Below are 21,226 nucleotides of genomic sequence, written 5' to 3' on the forward strand. Positions count from 1 at the left end.
ACGGCATGTAATGCCTTAAGAGAGAATATTATGAAAATGATATACAGGTGGTACATGACCCCAGTCAAGCTTGCAAAAATCTATCATTTGCCCGATAATAAATGCTGGAAATGTAAAGAAACTGAAGGTAAATTCTTTCACCTTTGGTGGACATGCCCAAGGATTAAGGCTTTCTGGGAGATGATCTATAATGAAATGAAAAAGGTATTCAAATATACCTTCTTGAAGAAACCAGAGGCCTTTCTCCTGGGCATAGTCGGCCAATTGGTGCCAAAGAAGGATAGAATTTTCTTTATGTATGCCACAACAGCAGCAAGAATTCTTATTGCAAAGTACTGGAAGACACAAGATCTACCCACCCTGGAAGAATGGCAAATGAAGGTGATGGATTATATGGAACTGGCGGAAATGACTGGCAGAATCCGAGACCAGGGAGATGAGTCGGTGGAAGAAGATTGGAAGAAATTTAAAGACTATTTACAGAAATACTGTAAAATTAATGAATGTTAGAATGATGTTGGAATGAAGCTAAGGGGTTTTTAGTAGCAATGTTACAAGGAGTATGTAAAAATGGACTGCTAACAGATGAGAATATACAGTTATTACATATTAAGACAAAGGACTAAGATAAAAACAAAGAGGGAAAGGATTTGCTGAATTAACTTACTGAACTGGAATACAAAAAAGGGGAGGTGTGAGGAGGTCAGGGAAACAAGTGAATGAAAGACAAGATATGGAAAGATTGATTTGTTTTTAATTGTTTTTACTTTTTTGTATTTTGTATTCTCTTCTTTCTTTTTTATTCTTTTTTTCTTTTCTTTTTTCTTTTTCTTACTATTATTATTGTAACCTCTTTTTTTACTTTTGAAACTTTAATAAATACCTTATAAAAAAAAAAAAGAAGTGGGACGCTAGTGGCGCTGTGGGTTAAACCACAGAGCCTAGGACTTGCCGATCAGAAGGTTGGTGGTTCGAATCCCCATGACGGGGTGAGCTCCCGTTGCTCGGTCCCTGCTCCTGCCAACCTAGCAGTTCAAAAGCACGTCAAAGTGCAAGTAGATAAATAGGTACCACTCTGGCAGGAAGGTAAACGGCGTTTCTGTGCGCTGCTCTGGTTCGCCAGAAGCGGCTTAGTCATGCTGGCCACATGACCCAGAAGCTGTACTCCGGCTCCCTCGGCCAATAAAGCGAGATGAGCGCCGCAACCCCAGAGTCGGCCATGACTGGACCTAATGGTCGGGGGTCCCTTTACCTTTATGTGAAGAAGTACTTCTCCCCCCCCCCCCATCTGTCCTGAATCTTTCAAAATTCAGCTTCACTGGTGGTCCATCAGTTCCAGCGCTTTGTGAGATGGAGAAAAACTTTTCCCTCTCCACTTTCTCCACAATATGAATAATTTTATAAATAAGTATCATGTCACCTGTTCTCTAAACTCAAACACTGCAACCTCTCCTCACAGGGAGGAGTCTTGGTTGCCCAAGAGCCAGTGTGGTATAGTAGTTAAGAGCGATAGACTCGTAATTTGGTGAACCAGGTTTGCGTCTCCTCTCCTCCACATGCAGCTGCTGGGTGACCTTGGGCTAGTCACACTTCTCTGAAGTCTCTCAACCCCACTCACCTCACAGAGTGCTTGTTGTGGGGGAGGAAGGGAAAGCTAGTCGCTTTGAGACTCCTTCAGGTAGTGATAAAGCTGGATATCAAATCCAAACTCCTCCTCCTCCTCCTCCTCCTCCTCCTCCTCCTCTTCTTCTTCTTCTTCTTCTTCTTCTTCTTTCTTCTTGGCTAGGTGGCTCAATGGTCTGAGTATAGCACAGATCCCTGATCTCACATGGGCTTACACATTTCCCCAACCTGAACTGAAGAAATCAACTTGCTTCTCCATGGGGAGGAAGGAGGGGGTAGTATTGTTACAAACTTGCTCCCCATCCAGACTTCATTGCAGATCCACTAACTGCTCTCCTTCCACACTCTCGATGGCCAAGTATTCATTTTCCTCTGGCGGTTCTGGACTAGATCAAAGCCAGAGCAGATGAAGTCTTAGGAAGTGTTTTGCCCATCTGGCTCTTGTTGTGGCAATGACTCAGCCATCAACGTATAGGCCATTTATCCAGGCAGAGCAACTGGCAACTGGCAAAACTCCATCGCAGCAAAGAGAACAAAGGTGATTAACACCAGCTGAGGACATGGTCCCAGAGGCTCCCATAACTCTAACGTCTGCTATGTCATTGATTGAGAGCATGTGTCTGGGCCCTGGCCAGCTTGGCTATTGTTGGCTAAACTCAGAGGAGCAGCCAGTTTAGGCTCGGACCAAACATTAATCACCCATTGCACTTTTTTGTTTTTCAGAAACCAAAACAGCAAAGTGAGAGAACATGGGAACATTGGGGGGTACCATTCCAGGGTTCAGAAGACCCAGAGGCAAACTGCAAAAATATCAAAAGGGGATGGAATGCATGACATAGGATACTGAAGGATGCTTTCAAACAGCCAAAAAAAGATGTCAAGGAGAACAAGTGGAGTCAAGGCAGTTTTAGGCTAGATGTCTTGACGGAGCTTACATGTACCAAGCTGGGATGGGAGGGGGGCGGAACTAATGTTTTGCATGTGGCCTACATTGTGCAAACCCACGTAATCTGTTTATTTGCAAATCAGTTCATTGTACTCTTCTTAGCCATGGGAGAAGCAAAGAGCTATGCAGAGAGCCCCATCCACTGGAAATCCTGCCAGTTTGGGAGATTTCACTCACAATGAGGCATAACTTTACAGCCTTAAGGACTAGAAACTCACCCCCTTCTCCAAAATATAGATACAGTGGTACCTCCGGATTCGAATGGGATCCGTTCTGGAACCTCGTTCGCATCCAGAAGCAAACGTAACTAGCGACAGCACGTCTGCGCACACGCACATGACTTTTCGCCGCTTCTGCGCATGCACGTGACGTCATTTTGAGCGTCTGCGCATGCGCAAGCGGCGAAACCTGAAAGTAACGTGCTCCGGGTTGCCACGGAGCACAACTCTAATGTGCTCAACATGAAGCATATTCAACCTGAGGTATGACTGTACTCTGGCCTTCATAATTACTAAGGATATTTTGGACAAGACATACATGGACAAATAATTTAAAAATTACCCTCCTTAGCTTGTATGTCAGGAATCATTCCTTGAAACGCAAGTGAGCCAACACCATTTACTTAATATGTCTACATGCACGTGAATCCTGCCCAGTCTGTTTTTCTATTTACCCTTAGTTTATTTACACTGAGAAGGGACTCAGAAGATGATCTCAGGGTCCAGGTAGGTCCATATGGAAAGAGGCAGTCCTTGGGGTATTGCAGTCCTGAGCTGTTTAAGGCTTTATAGGTCAAAACCAGAACTTTGAATTGGGCCCAGAAACTAACTGGTACCCAGTGGAGTCGGACCAGAATCGGTGTAATATGCTCAAACTGCCTCCTTCAAAAAGGCAAGGGCCACCTCGTCTCGTAAAAAGGCATTGATCACCTCCCTGGCCCAGCCAGCTGTTCCCTTCTTGCTGTTTTTTATCAGCCAAGAGGGGCAACGCTCTAGAGTAGTGGTTCTCAACCTGTGGGTCCCCAGATGTTGTTAGACTACAACTCCCATCATTCCTGAGCTCTGGCCTTGCTAGCTAGGGGTGATGGGAGTTGTAGTTCAACAACATCTGGGGACCCACAGGTTGAGAAAGGCTGGTCTAGAGGGCAAGTGGTCACCCTGACTGACCTGAGCACCTTGTCCACATCCTCAAGCCTTATGAACTGAAACTCATCCAACACAACAGGGCTAGACTGTGCTCTGGACACCCCATAAGATTCATCTGCTATAACAGCAGATTCAAGGTCTTGGTGGATGCAAGCAATTTTATCCTCAAAATGCTTTGCAAACAAGTCACAGCAAGCTACCGTTGGTTCTATCACCTTCTTTGGGCCAGCCTGTAAAAGGCCTCGTAAAACCCAGAAAATAATAATAATAATAATAATAATAATAATAATAATAATTTGTTTATACCCCACCCATCTGGCTGAGTTTCCCCAGCCACTTTGAGCAGCTCCCAATCGATACAGCATTAAATATTAAAAACTTCCCTAAGCAGGGCTGCCTTCAGATGTCTTTTAAAGATAGAATAGCTGCTTATTTTCTTCACATCTGAAGAGAGGGTGTTCCACAGGGTGGGTGCCACTACCGAGAAGGCCCTCTGTCTGGTTCCCTGTAGCCTCACTTTTCGCAGGCTCTCGGAGCTGGATCTCAGTGTCCGGGCTGAACAATGGGGATGGAGACGTTCCTTCAGGTATACAGGACCAAGGCTGTTTAGGGCTTTAAAGGTCAGCACCAACACTCTGAATTGTGCTCGGAAACGTACTGGGAGCCAATGCAGATCTCTCAGAAAAGCTCTGCCGGAAGACATAATGAGGATGCAATGGCCTTCACTGCCACTAGGCAGGCTCGATAATGAGCCCTTACCAGGGTTCAGTTGCATTCATTCGGATCTTTCCTCCATTTGCATTCAGGCCGTCTCTCCCAGCTTGTTTCCTCATTAAAACCAACATTGTATCTTAGTCCCATGACTTCAAAACCAGTAGTAAAGCCCCACCACCAATGCCCGTAGCATGGGTGGTGAACTCATCTTTCATTTCGAAACATTCCTTTGGAAATCTGCTAAATTCACACAGCTCCAGAGCTGCGGTTTTGTCTGTCCTGCCCTGGCCTGCTTCAGTTTTTATGGCATGCTTCTGTGGTCGAGCTTCATCAACAGGGGCGATAACTTACCCAGAAACATGCAGCATCAGCAGAAAGTAGAAGACAAAAAAGAGGTTGTGGGTGTACCAGAAGATGTCATAATCAGAAACCCTGAAAGGAACAAAGTACAATTAAATGTTAGGCAATCAAAGCATTTTGCATTGTTGAAGTCACTTATGCTGAGGAGGCCATATTCCAAGTAGTTCTGCTCAACTTAAATTTGGATACATCCTAGATTTTTAATTTTATTTTTAATCGGGAGCAAGCAAAAACAGATTTTGTTTACTCCCAGGGGAGATTGTGCCAAAAAAAAAAAAAAAAGTGAGCATGATCTAGATCACTGAAGGACTGGACTAGGAGAGGGAAAGGAAGAAGGACCGAGAAGGAATATCTGAAGGAGCTTTTCCACCCCCATCATTCAGCCCAGATACTGAGGTCCAGCTCCGAGGGCCTTCTGGTGGTTCCCTCACTGCGAGAAGCCAAGTTACAGGGAACCAGGCAGAGGGCCTTCTTGGTGGTGACGCCCACCCTGTGGATCGCCCTCCCATCAGATGTCAAGGAAATAAACAACTATCTGATTTTTAGAAGACATCTGAAGGGAGCCCTGTTTAGGGAAGTTTTTAATGTCTGATTTCTTTATCATGTTTTTAATATTCTGTTGGGAGCTGCCCAGAGCGGCTGGGGAAACCCAGTCAGATGGGCGGGGTATAAATAATAAATTATCATTCTTATGCTTACTCTTACAAAGCTAGTGAGACAAGTTCACAATGGCTGTGCACACACTTTGTACTTCAAAGAGTCATTTTTCTCCCTCTGTAATTATCCATGCTTGTCCTCATTGGGCCACTTTCAATCTAGATTAATTCTAGATCCTACTGTCCACAACAGTGGGTTTGACTACTTGATACATGTTTGAAAACCCTTCCCTTGATTAGCTGATCCGCAGAGCCAATCCGTCCATGAGGCAGCCTGAGGCAGCTGCCTCAGGTGACAGAATCCAAGGGCGCCTCCGTGTGTGTGTGTGTGTGTGTGTGTGTGTGTGTGTGTGTAAGTGCCCACACACACACCGAAGCAAAGGGAAGTGGCTGTGGCGGCTTCCAGGTTTCGACAAGGACTCGCTAGGGTCCTGCAAGATCTGAGGGCTCCTCACAATCTCACAGGGCTCTCGTACAATCTCAACAAAACCCAGAAGTCGCAGTCGCATGATGCTGGTAAGTGATGCTTCAGAGGGGGCGGCATGAGCGCAGGATGGCACCTTCCTGTTTCACCTCAGGGGGCAAAACAGGCCAGGCTGCCCCTGCTTACCCAGCACATGTCCCAGCTGAAGGAAGAAGGAAGTGGCAATGGCAATATTATGGGATATGCCCACCCACAATGCAGTTCTGCAGGTGTAGAAAAACCTTTCAGCGCTGGGACCGCCTCCAACCATTTTCAAAAGGATGCGCCGGGGGTGGAAATGCAGACTCAATCTGTACTGAGCTTTCCTTTCCAGTGTGAAACTTGCTTGGGGGAAACGCACTTTTCGGGGGTATAAAATATGAAACAGGTCCAGATTGTGGGTGGACTTGGTAGGAAAATAAAAGCAAGATCTCCGTGTGGAATGAATGCAGAAAATAATGTTGCATGTACACAGCTGTACTCACTTTACTAAGAGTCATTTGGTCAGATTAAATACAAACAAACAAACAATTACCTAATGGCATAAGTAGAGGCTGTAGACATTAGGAAGAGCACCAACACCATAAGAACCCCAGTTAATCCAGGAACTGGAAAAAAAATAAGAACGGTGGTCGTAGGTTGTATTGGGGGAAAGTACACTAGTCTTAGCACTTCTTTTAAAAAAACAAAAGTCATTCATCATATCAGACTCTTCTCTGTGTATACTCTTTGTGGAGGGTATTGACACAAGAAAGGGCCTTTTCAGTGGTGGCTCCTTGCTTACAGAATGCTCTCTCCCCAGCGAGGTATTATAAGCTTTCTTGGTTGAACTCGGTCCTAGTCAGCTTATGCTGTTCTGGCTGGGGTATCTACCAGGATAGAAACTGGCAGTATCTCTACTGCAAGAGCGGTCAGAACTTTATCAGTGTGGGATGTTAGCATCCAAAATGCATGTGTAAAAGGTTTATGTTTGAAAGGGCTATAGAACCCTGTGAGGTCAAAGACTCTGGGGCAGCTATTTCAGTCGGCTCGGTTATTAACAGTCTTGTTAAACAGCTAGAACAGCAGGTGTATTTTGTGTTGTGCTGCATTAATAACCCAACTACATTAGTAAAAAAAATTTTTAAAGCGTTTTAAATTCATTATAACACAGTGACACCAGATGCGCTATAGAGTCCCGTTTTACTGGAACGTAATTTCCCATTATGAAGTTTATAATGCATTTTCCTGAAATGCTTTTTTTACATGTCTAGATCCAGCCTTAGTCAGCCTGTAAATGTTAGCCTGTAATAGTTTGACCTATGTAAGAGAAACATCCACCTGCATTGTATATATCATCGAATCATCGAATTGTAGCGTTGGAAGGCACCCAAGGGTCATCTAGTCCAACGCCCTGCAATGCGGGAATCTCAGCTAAGGCATCCATGACAGATTGCCATCTAACCTCTGCTTATAAACCTCCAGGGAAGATTAATCTGCAACTGCAAGTACACTAAGAAAAAGCTGTATGTTCTTTAAACTTAAAACGAGAGTGTTTTGCATAGTTTTTATAGCTGAGGAAGGGGAACTAAAGGGTCAAACGACTCAGGGCTGTTTTCCACATAATCTGCAAATGGGAACAAAAGTCTAATTCCCAAAATAAGGAGAGTGGGTATTGGGGGAACCAGCACTGCTATTTATTGCATTAGTTAAATTTAAGTTTCAGCCTGCCTGCCTATGTGTGGACAGGACTGCAATCCTATGTAATCCTATGTAACTAACCCCTGAGAGCAAGTTATAATGAACCCGGGGGACTTTCTTCCAAGTAACTATGTCTAGGAATGGCCATTCAACAGAATGAAGATTATTATTATTTTTTTGAAAGATGCAAACTTTCTGTTCTATATGTGCAGCAAAAAGACACTGTGAATCCATCTTCTGTATGGAGCAATTATGTGTCACATCTTTGGAATGGAACAAACATTACTGTGATTTTTTTATTACTTTTTTAAAAAAAATCAAAGTTAAAAAGACAAGACAAGATGTCGCTGCTCATTTCAACAAGGAATTCTATTCTTTGTTCCAGGGAAGAACAGCGATGCTGCTGCAATATCTAGTAATTTATAATACTAGACCATTTCTGTTTTTCAAAGCGTAGCCTGGAAAGTTAGCTGATTCAACACAATCTTGCAGTAGGTTTTGCTGACTTACCTGTAGCAAAAAGGAGTTTCCTGGGATCCTGGAAACCAGAGACAGACAGTATGAATTATTTAGCAAATTTACCCAGGGATAACTTAATCTGTATTCTGAGCAAGAGCTGGTGCTTCTGTGTTTGAAATGCTGACTTCCTCAAATCATATGTAACATCCAAGCACTTTCAGAATGCTGATAAGGAGCACTCCAGATATTTTGGACCAGAACTCGCAGCATCCCCAGCCAAACAGCAAGCAAAGGCTGGGCAAGAGCATCCCAGGACAATGAGGAAAGTCAGTTAGGAAAGACGGGTTATCCGGGATGAGAAAGAAAAATGAGGACCTGACCACACCTTCGTTTTCCCCACGCTTTCTTAGAATTCGCCTCGGATCCACAGCACCAGTCTCCAAAAGCTTTTCATTTATATCCCGACAAAGGAACATGAAAAAAATGCATTTTTGCCACTCTTCCAGAACAAAACAAAAGCCACTTAAAACCTGAACAGAAACTTGTTCCTGGGAAGGGGAACAAGTTATTTCACCCAGGTCAAAGGCCCAGTTTGGCATGTACTTTGCACACATTAGCCCTATACAGCCTAGGACCCTCGTACCTACGGGACCGCCTCTCCTGGTATGTCCCACGGAGGACCTTACGGTCTTCAAATAAAAACATCTTGGAGGTCCCGGGCCACAGGACGTTAGGCTGGCTTCAACCAGAGCCAGGGCTTTTTTGGCTGTGGCCCCGATCTGGTGGAACGCTCTGTCACAAGAGACTAGGGCCCTGAGGAACTTGACATCTTTCCGCAGGGCCTGCAAGACAGAGCTGTTCCACCAGGCCTTTGGCCAAGGCACAGTCTGACCCCCTCCTTCTGTAATCCTCACAGAACTCTAGCCCAATGGTTGCCGTTAATTCGACTCTGAATTGATTTTAGAATGAATTGATTTTAGAATGTATTTCAATTAATTGATTGTGATTTTATGTAAACTGTGTTATTTTTACTGTTGTTAGCCGCTCTGAGCCCGGCTTCGGCTGGGGAGGGCGGGATATAAATAAAATATTATTATTATTATTATTATTATTATTATTATTATTGACACACACACAGGCAAGGAGCCTCAATGGTGCCCTTTTGGGGGCTTCACTCGGGGCAAAAGACCAGTAGCTATGGCTCAGCCCCTTCCAACCCCTCTATTGTGGCCATCCAGGCATTGCAATAGAGAACACATAAGTGAGCGATGTCGGGTGTGTGACCCTGGTGCAAAAGTGGTGAATGAATGTGGAATGCACGCCACCTGAGCACACTGCTTCAAGGTACCACTGGATAATGGCAGAATGGAAGGCAGCAATTTCAGGGAGGAGGGAGAAGAGGTCCTGCCCACCCACCTCGCCATGGTAGCTGGCTGCATTGAGCGCCAAGAACTCTTCATTGTAGTTCACAGAGAAGTTCAGAGCGTTCACCAGGTGAGCAGCAACGTGGATCACTAGAAAAGAGAGGACAACTCAGCTCATCAAAATGCTCTCAGGAGGTTTCATCCCCTGAAGCAGGGGTAGGGGAACCTTTCATTCACAGCCGCGTTTCCCTCTGGGCAGCCTTTGGCAGGACACCTGCTAGCAATGGGCGGGGCCAGAGGCAGAAGTGGGCAGAGCAACAAAGGCACATTTTACCTGGATAGTTTCTGTACACTCTCATACACCCCACCACCCTCCCTCTATAGTGCTATCTTGGTTTGCATACGTCTTGGATTACAAACACGTCAAACCTGGAAGTGTGTGTCCCGGTTTGCAACCTTTTTTTGGATTACAACCCATTTTTTTTATTATTACGAACAAATTTATTTTGGAGGCCCCATTGGCGAAAGCGTGCATTGGGTAACAACCTGTTTTGGTTTACAAACGGACCTCAGGAATGGATTATGGTTGTAAACCAAGTTACCACTGTATTATAATTTTTTATCATCATCATCATTATCTATTAAGTTTATATACTGCCCTTTATTAAAAGATCCCAGGGCAGTGTACAACATTAAGAACACATTTTATGGAGCACAATGATAAAAACATAATAAAAGCATAATAATAGGCAGCCTAATAATAAAGCAATCATAGTACAGAGGTACCTCGGGTTAAGAACTTAATTCGTTCCAGAGGTCCGTTCTTAACCTGAAACTGTTCTTAACCTGAAGCACCACTTTAGCTAATGGGGCCTCCTGCTGCCGCCACACAGCTGGAGCATGATTTCTGTTCTCATCCTGAAGCCAAGTTCTTAACCCGAGGTACTATTTCTGGGTTAGCGGAGTCTGTAACCTGAAGCGTATGTAATCCGAGGTACCACTGTAACAGGCCCCCACTCTAGCTTTAACAGATCATAGATTATTTAATGGCCAAACGCCAAAGGAATGTTTTCACCTGGCACCATTCCACAGTTGGGGAGCCACCACCAAAATGGCCCCTGCTCATCTTGCCACCCTCTGAACCTCTCAGGGTCAGGGGGCATAGGGAAGGGCCTCAGATGACAAACGCAGGGACTGGGTCGGTTCGTATGGGGAGAGGTGATCCTTAAGGTATTGAGGTCCTGAGCCATGTAAGGCTCTAGCACCAGCACTTTGAATTGGGCTCAAGAACTGGGGGTGTTCCAGGGCTGAGGTCCCCCACCCCTGCCCTAAAGGGAGGGTTGCCACGTCCCCTACTTTGGCCCACTATTTTGAAGGGCTGTCAGTCCTCGACTGGAAAGTGAACTGACATCCACGCTGCATGATTTAAATTGGATGCACGCTGATATCCGTTCTACACCAGCAAGCTTTCAGCAGGATTTCATGCGCAGTATCAAAGACAACTCTGCCGAGCTTGGACTCCCCATGTGCCCAGATGCAGACCTCCTCCTCAGAGACACCGGCAAATCTGAGAAAACTCTCATAGGTGGGTAAGAAGAAGTGTGGAAAGAGGCTACCCCATTGTGTACATCTGAAGAAAAGCCACAGTCACTTGTAATGTTTAGTGGACTTCCTAGCGAGAGCTGCTGCTTATGTCAACAGAGGAACATACCCGAAAAGACGCATATTGTCACACCACACGTCACATGGAACGTTTTGCTTTTGTCCAGAAGCCTCCTGGTTTTTCGGCTTGCCACCTGGAAAAAGATGTCCGCAAGTAAGCCAGCGGTTCTCGCCTCAAAGTGAATCAGCAGTTTGTGGGAAGAAGACAGACCCAGCTCTCCTGGTAAATATTGAGGTGATTTGCAGTAGATCAGCAAGGATTTCTGAGTCCCGGTTGTGCAACTAAAGCAGCAATAAAAATGAATCCCCTCCACTGCACCTTAAATTATATTGATGAAGTGAAGGAAGCTGGGGTTTATTTTATTTTTACAGGAGGGCTGTGAGTTCTCTTCAGCTCTGGTACTCAAAAGGAATTCACGGGCACAGTGAATTCTCAGTGTATGGTCTCTTGCAGCTGGCTGGTGGATCCCAAGGCTCTTGGGCAAAACAAGTCTGAAGCCTGCACACTCTTGGTCTAACCTGTGGCTCTCCAGATGCTGGACTAAACAGATCCCATCAGTCCAAACAAGAAAGACCAATTGTCAGGGATGAGTCCAACAACATCTGGAAGGCCACATCCCTGCTCCCTGTTGAACTACAGCTCCTGTCAGCTGTAGACCAGTGGCTACATTGGATGGGGATTATGAAAACTGTATTCCAATGACACCTGGAGGGCCAAAGGTACCCCAACCTTGCTCTAAGAGCAGAGTCTTCCAATCTTGGGACTGCAGGTGTTGTTGGACAACAGCTCCTATCCTCCCTGACGACTGGCTAAGTTATCTGTGGATGATGAGAGTTGTAGTCGAAACACACCTGAGGACTAATCATTGAGGAACAGTGCTCTGGAGCAAGGCTGGACTCCAACTCCCATCAGCCCCACCAGCACAACCAATGCTCAAGGGTGGAGACAGTTGCATAACATCTGGAGGGCCAAAGGTCCCCCAGTGTGATGGCCTGGGACCCGGGCTCAGACTCGGAACCACAGGAGTCTCAGTCTGCACCGAATCCTTTGCCTCAGGCATCATCTGAACCAAGTCTGGGGTCTGATCCTGAAGAGCCCCAGTCTGCACAGGTTCCCCTGCAACAAACACCAGCTGGGCCGAGTCAGGGGCCTGAGCCTGCCCTGGCTCCAGATGCGGGGATTAACTTGTTGCCTTCAGCTGGGCCATCACTTACAGCTGCTCCACTACTGGTTGGGTCAGGGGAGGCTGAGGTAGCCCCTGGGTCTAGTAACCCACCGACGTCTCCCGAGCTGTAGATACTAAGGTCTGAGAGAAAGAGAGACCTGAGTACTTGCAGGAGGAGTGCTCACCTTTGGGTGAAACAGGGAGGTGAGTCGCCAGAGGATCAGGACCGGCCGCTACCCCGACAAAGATAAAAGGCTGTTGGACCCCGCCCCAGGTTGCGGGAGCAACATTGCTGTATGTTACATCCTGCCTGAGATCCTGTACCTGTCTGCCTGGTTTCCTGCCTTGTCTCCTGCCTTGGCCCTGTCGGACTGACTCCTAGCGGAACCTTCAGATTCTGGTCCGGTCTTGGACTGTGTTTCATGGGTTACCCCCGGGCCCAGCACACCCAGCTCTACTCAAGAGGATCACCAGTTCCCCACCACTAGTGTACACAGAGGTCATTGTCAGAAGCTCTTCCCTGATCATTAGCCTTCCTGGCTGTAGCTGGAGCCCAGAGATATTGGGGGGGATACAGGAACCCCATCCCTGTCCTCTGAGTATGTCTTTAATCTTCAATTAGCTCACACATAGCATCTTCAGCCTTGAGCATCCAGGTGTCTCATAAATTGTGTCTTGGAGGTGGGATGGGATACTGCAATGAAAGTGACTCATTAAATGTGGTGATACAACCTCCCTGCCACCCCACAAGGAATTGAAAGCAAAGGTCAGAAGGGGAGCTTGTCACCTGCAGCCTCCCATTGGCTTTGTGCTAGCTCACTAGCTATACCCACATGGTTCTTTCTTACCTTCCGAGATCCTCGGAGGAAGGATAAGAGAATCCGACACATGGGCAAGAGGACCAGGCTGCAGTTGAGGTTCAGGACCGATGCAGAAGCTCTGCTGAGGCACAATCCTAGCTAAACAAAAACAGCAAGGGTCAGAAGCAGGCCTGCTCAGGCTCCCAAGCCACCAAGCTGAGAAGAGCCCACAAGTCACATCTTAGGATCTGTGGGAGACCGCAGCTCAGGGGCAGAACATCTCTCTAGCATGCAGAAGGTGCCAGGTTCAATCCCAGCCATTTCCAGTTACTCAGGGTAGCAGGGGATGAAACAGACCAGGGGTGAGAGACCTATGGTCCTCCAGATGTTGCCGGAATCCAACTCCCATCATCCCTCACCATTGTGCATGCTGGGTGGAGTTGATGGCAGTTGGGAGAAAAGCATCATCAGCCACAGCTTTCTCACCTCTGGAATAGACGCTTCCCTGCCCCAGACCCTGGAGAGCTCCTGTCATTCACACAACAGAGGAAAATACTGGACTGGGTGGACAAACAGTTTCAGCTAGTGTTAGGAAGTTTCCTTTGTAACCATGCTTGGCAATACCTCTGACTTCACCCCCAGAGGTGCACTCCATTATATATCGAGACGGACGGAAGCCAACAACTACTACTACCTCTAACTATAGAACATGGGTAGGCAAACTAAGGCCCGGGGGCTGGATCCGGCCCAATCACTTTCTAAATCCAGCCCACGGACGGTCCAGGAATCAGCATGTTTTTACATGCGTAGAATGCAGCCTTTTATTTAAAATGCATCCCTGGGTTATTTGTGGGGCCTGCCTGGTGTTTTTACATGAGTAGAAGGTGTGCTTTTATTTAAAATGCACCTCTGGGTTCTTTGTGGGGCATAGGAATTCGTTCATATTTTTTTTCCAAAATACAGTCTGGCCCCCCCACAAGGTCTGAGGGACAGTGGACCGGCCCCCTGCTGAAAAAGTTTGCTGACCCCTGCTATAGCAGCAAAGCATAGCTGAAGCCATTCATAATCTGATCCTCTATGAATTCATCTAATTCTAAAGCACCCAGAGGTTCCCCATTCCTGCCATAGATTTCTGGAAAGCAAAAGGGTTACAGATGCTTAATCTTTTTTTCTTTTTCTTTTAATGAATGCTAAAATCTCAGGGAGAGGTCCTAGGGCACACACAGCCGTGACCCAACTTCCTGTACTTCAGAGTGTGCTGGCCAAGGGAGATCACGCGGCATCCCACGGACAGCTGCTGCCTGGAGGAGTCCGAAAGCCAAATGGCAAAGCTCGTGCCTGCTCTGGAAACTGTTGCTCTGAACATCCACATGGATGTTTGCATTCCCAGCGTCCGAGCACATGTCTGCACCACCCACAAGCGATCCTGCGTATCCACTTTCCAGGCACCCTCAAATTGCATTTGCAGCCACTCTCCACTCCCAACATCAACGGAAGATGTTCAGCAGGCATGCAACCCTTTTGGAGATTCAGAGCCGAAACACGCACTCGGCAGAATCCTGCAATGCAACCGGCTTGGCTGTATTATTTCAGACTGTGAAGTGGGGAGGGGCTCTAGTTGCCTGACTGCTTTACAGAGCCATCCGCGCAGACAGAAAAGGATTATGTCAGGAAGAAGGACCTTTCCCCTGAAACATTGACTTTCTGACTACAGTGTTGCCCACCTGTCAATCATCCGAGGGCACATGCAGGCAATTAAGAATACATCCTTCCACAATGGTTAATTGATGTCTGTTTTTAACATCCTGGGGATGCCTGGGATTGAACCTGGGACCTTCTGCATGCAAAGCAGATGCTCTACCACTAAGCTATGGACCTTCCTCGAATGGACCTTTGGGCTGCTATAGCAGGGCCTTTCTAATGTTCATAACTGTGTTGATCTTTAAAGTGCCATGAGGCTGTTATTTTTGCTGCATGGCTTGCCCTCCAGAAACAGAAAAAGGAGAACAAGCATTAGTCTACAACCAGCGGGTCTAAACCCGCATCTGCATCACAGTCCGAACTGTGGTGAGTTGTCCCAACGGCTTTACTATCACACACACGGTAACAAATTAGGAAGTTTAAAGAATATTTGAAAAATATGTTAATATTTAAATCTTAGAATAGCTCTGGAAGTAGATATAGGCTGTAGGGTTAGAAGTACAGTGGTACCTCGGGTTCCATACGCTTCAGGTTACAGACTCCACTAACCCAGAAATAGTACCTCTGGTTAAGAACTTTGCTTCAGGATGAGAACAGAAATCGTGCTCAGGTGGCGCGTGTAGTAAAGCCGCTCGCCCCCAACTGCCCCTCCATCACCTGTCTTTGCTCTCCGGCCAGACCAGGTTTCTTGCGCAGGTTGGCGAGGGTTTACTTTTCACAAACACAGACCGAAATAACACCGGTAGGGCTGCCACCACTCCCTTTGTTCCAGGGGAACCCAGAGTCACAACCCAGGGAGAAGGGTGTGTCTCATTTACCTGGCAATTCCCCCCCTCTACAAGCTGAATCCACAGGCTTGCAGACAGAAATTCTCCCGGTAGAGCGTAACTAAGCGGAAGGCTAGGATTTAGCTATTCCCTCGGAAAAGGCACAATACTAAACAGGTTCATCTTTAAAAGTTTATTTTAAAAGAATAACACAAAACATGTTGAAAATCAACAGGCACTTCTTTTGAATCTTACAAACAAGAAAATAAAAACGCTGTAGAATCTAACTAGCTTTACATACTCACAACAATACTCAGTTAGGGTAGTCAAAGTCTTTTCAAGCATCTGCATACTGAAGGTGTTTGAAGATTTCCATCTCAAAAGACGAAACGACGGCTATAGATGGATGTTACAGCCGGGCATCTTTGCAAGTTGCAGAGCAATGGCAGAGAGCAATTCACAAACAATTCCTTGATCCTTTTATCTACAATTCTTACTTTGCGTCGTAACTTGTTAGCCAATCAGAAAGTCCTAATTGATCAATTTACCCTTTTGCAGCTGGGTCAGTTTTTTGGTTCGAGCCCTAATCAGAGAATCTTCCTCCCATCTGTGGAAATTAACCAGATCCCCAATTCTCAGCAGTTGGAAAACAAATAACCTCCGGGAGGGGGAAAGAGATTCACACTCCCAAACCCAGGTGTCAAGCCTTTCATTAAATCAAGGATTCCTTTCCTCCCATAAACCTCTCACACCAAAGAGACGGAAAGTCTGGAGTTTAAAGATACACAGCTCCCTTTCCCAGGGTCCTTGCGGCTGATAAAATACCCACAAGGCCACATTCTTTCACTTGACCAAGGAATGATTTTCTAACAGTTATAACTTCACTACAGCGCGGCAGCAGCGGGAGGCCCCATTAGCTAAAGTGGTGCTTCAGGTTAAGAACAGTTTCAGGTTAAGAACGGACCTCCGGAACGAATTAAGTACTTAACCCGAGGTACCACTGTAGAAGATAGTGTATTTTAAAATAGTACTATTTGTAAGTGATAAAATGTGAAGATTTTTATGGTAAAAGTAAGCGTGATAAAAAAAATGGTTAGAAATTATGATATATGTAAACTGCTAAAGATGAGGTAAAAGGAAAATCAGATAAGGGGGACTTGGGGAAGCTCACCTAACAATGTTTAGGAAAAAATAAGGACACGACAAGAATTTGTTTGTATTGTTTGTTTTTCTGTTTGTGTTGTTTAGTTGTGTTATAAAATGAATTATAAAAAATTTGAGGGGGAAAAGAAAAGAAAAAAGAAATGGGTCCCACCATTCACGTTGGGGCTAAATGTGGCTCTCACATCTGCAAAGGTCGAAGACTACTGGAGTAGGATCTTTCAGCCTGGGAAAGAGGAGGCTGAGGGAAGATATGACAGCCACCTTCAAATATCTCAAGGGCTCTCACATGGAGGATGGAGCAAACCTGATCTCCCCTTCTCTGGAGGGTAGGACTCGGACCAATGGCTTCAAGCTCCAAGGAAGGAGATTCCGACTCAACATCAGGAAGAACTTTCTGATAGTAAGAGCTGTTCCACAGCAGAATGGTCTCCCTCGGAAGGTGGTGGACTCTCCTTCCTTGGAGGTTTCTAAGCAGAGGTTGGAAGGTCATCTGTCATGGATGCTTTAGCTGAGATTCCTTGCTTTGCAGGGGGTTGGACCAAGCGACCCTTGTAGAGTTGGACCCTTCCAATTCTACAACGCTGTATGAGTCTATGACTCTGCAGTGTGAGAGTGTTTCTCTCAGTGTGAGAATCTGAGCAGTGCAAGCAGGTCCCTATCTTCATTTGGCAAAATGAGGGAGGGTCTAGGTCGAAAGAAGAATGGCAGGCGAAATTAATGGACTATGCAGAATTGGACAAAATGACAGGACGGATTCAAAACCTGCAGGACCAGAGATTTACAGAAGATTGGAAGAAGTATATGAATTATTTGAAGAGCAACTGTAATCAACAAATTACGCTAGTAGGACTACAAGAAGTTTTGTAAGGAGAAATATACAAAGTGTTACAAAGTAGAAAAAGATAGATATACAGTGGTACCTCGGGTTAAGTACTTAATTCGTTCCGGAGGTCCATTCTTAACCTGAAACTGTTCTTAACCTGAAGCACCACTTTAGCTAATGGGGTCTCCTGCTGCTGCCGCGCCGCCAGAGCACGATTTCTGTTCTCATCCTGAAGCAAAGTTCTTAACCCGAGGTACTATTTCTGGGTTAGCAGAGTCTGTAACCTGAAGCGTATGTAACCCGAGGTACCACTGTATTGGTTATGAGTTTGAAATGTAACAGGGAAAATAAGAAATGCATACTAAAAGATTAGATTGGAAAATTTTCAGACAGGACTGATGGAAGTAAAAAAAAATGAGTAAGATGTAAAAGTATGTTTAATTATATATACACACACACACACACATATGGGAGGGTCTAGGTCTGTGCTCCTTCACCCCACTGTTTCAAAGGCCAGCCTTGTACTACGGGGACCAAGGAACAAAGCATTTCCATTTCCCCACCACCACCACGATGTGGAGGTCACAGAGAAGAGCGAGGCTCCTCTCATGTTGGAGCAAAGGACGTACAGAGGCCTCCTTATTATCTATCCCATCAAGGGGCAGCAAACTGATGGGACATCTGGACCATATTGCAGGCGAGAAGATAATAAAGGATGCAATTATGACATAATGAGAAAGCTTTCTCCAGAGAAGCGGCAAGACAGTGGTGTAAACAAAGGAAGGCTTTTCATTCCTAACTGCAGAGCTATATGTGGCATCGCTTCCTAAAAAGTGTCCTTCCGGTATGCAATGAGGGTTTGGGACCCTGAAGCAAAGCAGGTAATCCCTCCGTTAGCATCTGAAATGGGATAATTTATGATATATACTCGGAGTCGAGAGTGGATTTCATGCTCTTTATTCAGCTCATGGTGGTGAGGAGGAATGGAAGTTCCCCCAGAATGTCTGCTTTATATACCTTATTTACACAATGGGCCCCACATGATTGGCTAATTCCGGGATTCTCCTGTAGGCCAATCAGGTTGCGGATTCACTTCTACCTGGAGCTGGACTGGGTGGCTCCTGTGGACCAATCAGACTGCTACATTCTGGATCCTATTGTTCTAGGGCCAGTCAGACTGCTGCATTCTGAATCTTATTGTTCTAGGACTAATCAGACTGCTGCATTCTGGATCCTATTGTTCTAGGACCAACCAGACTGCTGCATTCTGGATCCTATTGTTCTAGGACCAATCAGACTGCTGCATTCCGAATCCTATTGTTCTAGGACCAATCAGACTGCTGCATTCCGAATCCTATTGTTCTAGGACCAATCAGACTGCTGCATTTTGGATCCTATTCAACTCGGTACATAACAATTTATCTGAGATTATACTTCATCATAGAGCTGGAAGGGGCCATGAGATGATCTAGCACAGTATTTCTCAACCTGTGGGTCCCCAGATATTTGTTGGACTACAACTCCCATCATTCCTAGCCAGCATGACCAGTGGTCAGGAATGATGGGAGTTCTAGTCCAACAACATCTGGGGACCCACAGGTTGAGAACCGCTGAATTCTAGCGCAACCTTCTGCAATGCAGCAATCTTTTTGCCCAACGTGGGGCTCAAACCCATGACCCTGAGATAAAGAGTCTCATGCTCTGCTGACTGAGCTATCCCTCGGTATGCGCTTGAGGACCCTGTCAAGGGGGATGGAGGAATCTGTTGCCCTCCAGATGTTCCCATCAGCCCCCAGCCAGCACGGCTAAAAATAAATAGAGAAAACCCAGCAAATCGGTTCATTCTGTCTCACTGCCTTATGCCTCTAAGGAAAAGGCTCTGCTGCAAACCTATGCTCTCTACCCGCCAAGCCAAATCTGTTCTTCGGCTTGTACAGGAAAATCACACACACAAGCAAATGCAGTTGAGCTTAAGCCAGAACAAAAGACAAGATTCCATGCTTTTCTTGCTGCTTTTCCAGCCCCTTTTGAAGGAGAAACCTCCTTCCCCAGATTTTGACTATCCCACTTTCCTCAGCCAAAGGACTGTCTCCCGGTCTTCTTTTACATGCTGTTACATCACTGGCCACACCATACATGTAAAGCACTATGATATGGCCTTAAACAGCCATGGCTATATTATTATTATTATTATTATTATCATCATCATCATCATCAGAAGACCAAAAGAGTGGGAGAAGAAAAGAGACATCATCACAACCTACAAGAAAAGCTGAGCTGCTTTTCACCTTTTCCATCTCATGTGAAGAAGAAAAAGAAGAAGAGTTTGGATTTGATATCCCGCTTTATCACTACCCTAAGGAGTCTCAAAGAGGCTCACATTCTTCTTTCGCTTCCTCCCCCACAACAAACACTCTGTGATGTGAGTGAGGCTGAGAGACTTCAGAGAAGTGTGACTGGCCCAAGGTCACCCAGCAGCTGCATGTGGAGGAGCGGGGAAGCAAACCCGGTTCACCAGATTACGAGTCTACCGTTCTTAACCACTACACCACACTGAAATAACATTTGCAAATGTGGACACCACTGATTCTTTATGTGTGATTCCTGCATTTCAGGAGGTTGGACTAGACGATCCTTTGCATCCCTCCCAATTCTACAGTTCTTTAATTCTATAATTGTGCAACCTGGCCTTGCCAGAAACACAGTCCAAAAGCAACCTCAGTTATAAAATAGCTTGATCTGAATATGAAGCCCTCCATCCCATATATATATATATATATATATATTGCTTTAGACAACCATTTTTGAACAGAAATCCCAGCATACATCAAAAAGAGTGCTGCCTGCCTCCTCTCTTCTCCCCCACACAAGGGATAACAACAGAAATGGCTCTTTGAATTTCAGAAGGCTCTGGAATGCCTGAAATCAAAACAGGGGCAATTATTCCCTTCCTAAAGAAAGGGAGAACTGTAACCCGATCCTAGGAGTGTTTGCTCAGAAGTAAGTCACACCAAGTGCTGTGGACTGAATCCAAAGCAAGCAAGCATTGCAGAGCACCTTAGCAGCTGAGGCTAAAGCATCATTCCCCACCCCCCAGAGAAATCCACAATGAGAAAGAAAAACAAAAACCAGAAATGTTTTCTGCATCTGAATATTACAGGATACGTTCCTCTATCCTTCTTTCTGTGCCTCATAGAAGCTGCACAGTGCAACAAATGCATCAGAACTTTTACTTCTGTTAATAAAAACAAAAAACAACTTTCCAGGCCTTATGATGACATGGGCGGCAGTTGCTTTTTAAAGGCAGGTTTTTTTAAGTGCCTTGAGACACCTTGTGACAGGGAGAAAACCAATACGTGAAGATGCTCTCATTATAACTCCACATAAGAAATAGTTGTTCTTCCTGGATTTCTGCCCTGAAGCTTTTAAAGAAACATTGCAATTAAAAAGAAGGCAGCACCAATGGGTGAAAGGATGAGTTTAAAACTGAGCGAGCAATGCCTTTGCTGCTCTATTCAATACAGGTGCAATAAACAAAGAGACTTTGAAGTGCAAAACCCATGCGCAGCACAAATAACACGTGCACATTTGAACATCTAGGTTTCCTTGCAAAACACACACGCAGAAACAGCAATCAGGGAAGAATCTTGCCTGGGGTGTAAATAGCCGTCTCTCAGTCTTGATTCCAACTGCAAAACGGGAATAACGTTGCCCCATTATTGTCGTTCCAGAA

The 21,226-nt window shown here is 45.6% G+C and overlaps 1 protein-coding gene across 3 annotated transcripts in view; it reads right to left on the reverse strand.

Moving 5' to 3' along the window:
• Positions 1-21,226, reverse strand: part of NOX4 (NADPH oxidase 4) — a 93,353-nt gene that overhangs the window by 64,808 nt on the left and 7,319 nt on the right. For 2 of the 3 annotated variants that reach the window (XM_081002149.1, XM_081002148.1), the window contains exons 3-8: positions 13,087-13,197; positions 11,122-11,206; positions 9,463-9,560; positions 8,098-8,125; positions 6,443-6,515; positions 4,780-4,860 (exon numbers count right to left, since the gene is read on the reverse strand). In XM_081002149.1, coding sequence (XP_080858275.1) covers positions 4,780-4,860; positions 6,443-6,515; positions 8,098-8,125; positions 9,463-9,560; positions 11,122-11,206; positions 13,087-13,197 — 476 coding nt within the window. The remainder of the gene's footprint in view (positions 1-4,779; positions 4,861-6,442; positions 6,516-8,097; positions 8,126-9,462; positions 9,561-11,121; positions 11,207-13,086; positions 13,198-21,226) is intronic. The other variant, XM_081002150.1, reaches the window with a different exon arrangement.

The sequence above is a fragment of the Podarcis pityusensis genome (assembly GCF_964106645.2).
Source record: "Podarcis pityusensis genome assembly, chromosome: 4".
Taxonomy (NCBI): Eukaryota; Metazoa; Chordata; class Lepidosauria; order Squamata; family Lacertidae; genus Podarcis; species Podarcis pityusensis.